This window comes from Populus trichocarpa, chromosome 6, assembly GCF_000002775.5.
Source record: "Populus trichocarpa isolate Nisqually-1 chromosome 6, P.trichocarpa_v4.1, whole genome shotgun sequence".
Lineage (NCBI taxonomy): Eukaryota > Viridiplantae > Streptophyta > Magnoliopsida > Malpighiales > Salicaceae > Populus > Populus trichocarpa.
Window position 1 is genome coordinate 11442820 of NC_037290.2, and position 3668 is coordinate 11446487.

Consider the following 3668-nt stretch of genomic DNA (forward strand, 5'->3'; position numbering starts at 1 on the left):
TGGTGCATGCCGACTAGCTGCCAACTACGGTGCATTTACTCCGTTGTATAGCACAATCATCCTGGACTAAACTAACCTTGTATCAATGCATCCTAGCTTACAAGAAAAATTAAGAAAAAAATAATGAAAGAGATACTTTCATTACCTGGTGCACAGTCCAACAGATTACACACACACATACACACACGAAAGTCAACTGGTCAGATTTTAGATTTACTTTCTAGAAATTACCAGTTCAAATCTCGCAAACCTCAAGATCACTAGAGGTTTACATGGTCGTTAACTTCGGGCCTGTAAAATTAGTCGAGGTGTACGCAAATTAACCTAGACACCCAAGTTAATAAAAAAAAAAAAAGGTCAATCCCGTAATTAGGTGTCTACATGAAGCCCATACTCTAGCACCATTCCCTTATAAAATCCATCTGCCATAGTAATAGCATCACTCACGCTCTCTTACACTACTACAGCTAGCCACATGAAAGAGTTAGAAACAATGTCTCCCCCTTTCTCTCTCTTTAACCTTCTCTTCATCTTCATTTCCTTCTCCACATCTCCTTACTCCGCCGCTGCAAAGTCCCACAATGCACCGCGAGATCTAGTCCGTTCATCCTGCGTCCACGCTAGTTACCCTAACCTCTGCCTCCGCACTCTTTCCTCTTATGCAGGCCCTGCCAACACCCCACGTGACCTGGCCCAAGCAGCTGTCAAGGTAAGCATTGCACGTGCCAGGAAAGTGTCAAACTACCTGAGCACACTCTCGGGTCTTAAGAAAAAGAGAGAGCGAGTTGCACTGAGTGATTGTATTGAGCAGATATATGACTCGGTGGATGAGCTGAGCAAGACACTGGGTGAGTTGAAGCATTTGAGAGAGGAAACGTTTGGGTGGCAGATGAGTAATGCACAGACATGGGTCAGCGCTGCTTTGACTAACGAGGACACGTGTCTTGATGGGTTTCACGAAGTTGAAAGCAAAGCCAAGGATGATGTGAAGAGAAAGATCACTAATGTTGCTAGGGTTACTAGTAATGCTTTGTACATGATTAATCGTCTTGATGAAAGTCGTGGGAGGCCAAAGCTGGGACGTCATTGAATATGGAAAGCTTCTGTGATTTGTAATATATCTTTGTATTTTGCACCCCTTTTTTTTTTAAGTGTTTTTATATATGGAAGCTGTATGTAAGATTTCACCGACTTATTAATCCAGTTTGTGCCCAGAGCGTGTTCGGGAGTTTGATTAAAATTATTTTTTAAAGTTTATTTTATTTAGAAAAAATATATTAAAATAATATTTTTTTATTTTTAAAAAATTATTTTTAATATTAATGGATCAAAATTATCTAAAAATAGCAAAAAATATTAATTTGAAGTAAATAAAAAAATAAAAAATTTTAAATTTTTTAAAAAATATTTTTAAAAGACCAAAATAAATAGGGCTAGTGTAAATCATGTCATCGTCCTCCCTTTTCACAATTTATTATGAATTTTAGAATCTATATGAGATACGTGGGAGCAAATTAATAAATAATTAGTTACCAACACATTTGCGTGATATTGAAATATTAATTATTATTTTTTATATAAAATTAAATTAGTTGAATTTATTTATTTTTAAATATATCCAATCAAATCTATACCAAGAATAAATCTAGTTTCAATTAATACTTTTATTGTTAAAGAAAAAAAAACAGAGAAAAAAGAATATATATATATATAGTTGCTCGGTTTGTAACAACTCGTATATATATAGATCTAGCTGAAACATTTAGCACATATTTCTATTGGTCCAGCAACGACATAAATTTACATTGAAAGTCGAAGACAAAGGATGGGTTGGGCGGCTGAGATGATAAATAGGGTGAAGCTGAATGCTGTCTAGTCACCGACTACAGGGTGTTAGTCGTAAATTAGTTATTATTTGTTTTTATATTTTAAAACTATTTTTAAAAAAATTAAAATTATTTTTTTTTCAAATTAATATTTTTTAGTGTTTTTAAATCATTTTAATGCGCTGATATCAAAAATAATTTTTAAAAAATAAAAAAAATATTATTTTAATACATTTCCGAATAAAAATCACTTTAAAAAACAATTACAACCACACTTTCAAACATCCTCTACAAATATGCTTTTTTTATGGAATCTGATCTGTTACAAATTTTATTCAGGATGCAGAGATTTAATTTGATATGCACAAGCCATGCTAGATACCCTACATATTAAAAAAAAAAAAAAAAAAGACAAACGTCCCAATAATTGCAGGCACAAGGACATGTATGTTAGCTGTTCTTCGGATCTAAGTGGATTTTTCAGTTAATTTCAAGGAACAAAACTATCAAGTAATTAAGGGAAACTCACGTGATTTTTATTTATTTTTTTCTTAAAAATCAAATTCTTTGATGTCTACTTTTTTATCACATGAAACTCATGTGATAGATGGATTGTATAAGAAATAAAAGCTCCTTGTCGTGTTTTCTTTACCTAATCTGTTCTATTAATTAATTATGCGAGTTTTAATAAATTCATGGGTTTTTTAAGAGAAAAAAATCATGTGAATTTAAAGTAATTATTTAACAATTTTATTATATGAAACTAATTGTATTGGCTTTTTCATTAATTATACTAATAAAAAAAAACCCTTATTATGTTTTTTTTTTATTTACGTGGGTGTCCGGGTCAGTTTGCGCGCACCACGACTAATTTCACGACCCACTGAACATCCTGCAAACCCAGTAAGCATGTAAGGCACCACGGTAAGGCACTTTAGATGACAGGCGTGCACAATGAGGTTCGAACCCAGGTGTAGAGAAAGGGAACAAGCCCCTACCACCGCTAGACCAAGAACTCAAATGCCCCTTATTATGTTTACAATTTGATTATATGGTATTGAATATGTCGAAATTAAATGGAAGAAAACAATGGACGGGCATCGAACCCACGACATTGACTGCAAAAATTAGCTAATGAGTTGTAATTACAATTCATTAAGAACTGAACATTTATTTTAGGTTTGCAAGACTTTCGGTCCCCCCGCAGCATAGCACTTGTTTATAAACTAGTTACAAACTACATTAAAAGGGTGTGCATACGGCCTGAATCTTTTTATATCATAATGCTATAAAATTAAGCTTGAAACTATGAGGGGAAGTGTCAAATTAAAATATAGATGATTGAAAAGTAAAATGTGGAGACAACACATTACTCCCTCCATATTTCATCAATTTTTTTTATGTAAAAGTTCTTTTATTTATTTATAAATTCTTAGGTTTTAGAAAGAAGAGAAAAACTCACTAGAAAATGATGATCGAGAGAAAAAGTTGTTTTTTATCACGATTGCAGCAACCAAAATAATAAATCTTGGTGTAAAAGGGCTCTATTAGATGAGAGGAGTTCAATGGTTATAGTTTTTTAACCTTCATCTTGTCTGAAAAAGTATATCCACCTTAGGAGAGATTTTTTCTTGTTTTGATTTTGGTTTTTTGAACCATTTTAGGGTTTTTGAGCTTGATTAATTGGTTTTAAGAATAATTAATATGTGTTTTTATATGAAAATAAGCTGAAAATAGATTTTTAGATTAAAAAACAGCCTCAAAGATTTTTCAGCCACCATTGTAGGCAACTAATGATGTGTTGTCCAATTCTTCTTCTTTTTTTTCTCAAATAAATTAAGA

At 32.5% G+C, this 3668-nt stretch overlaps 1 protein-coding gene across 1 annotated transcript; it reads left to right on the forward strand.

Moving 5' to 3' along the window:
* The first annotated feature begins 429 nt into the window (after positions 1-429).
* LOC18100294 (pectinesterase inhibitor 3) lies at positions 430-1214 on the forward strand. The gene has a single exon (XM_006381512.3). The coding sequence runs from the start codon at positions 476-478 to the stop codon at positions 1088-1090; it is 615 nt and encodes a 204-aa protein (XP_006381574.1). The 5' UTR covers positions 430-475; the 3' UTR covers positions 1091-1214.
* The last annotated feature ends 2454 nt before the right edge of the window (positions 1215-3668 follow it).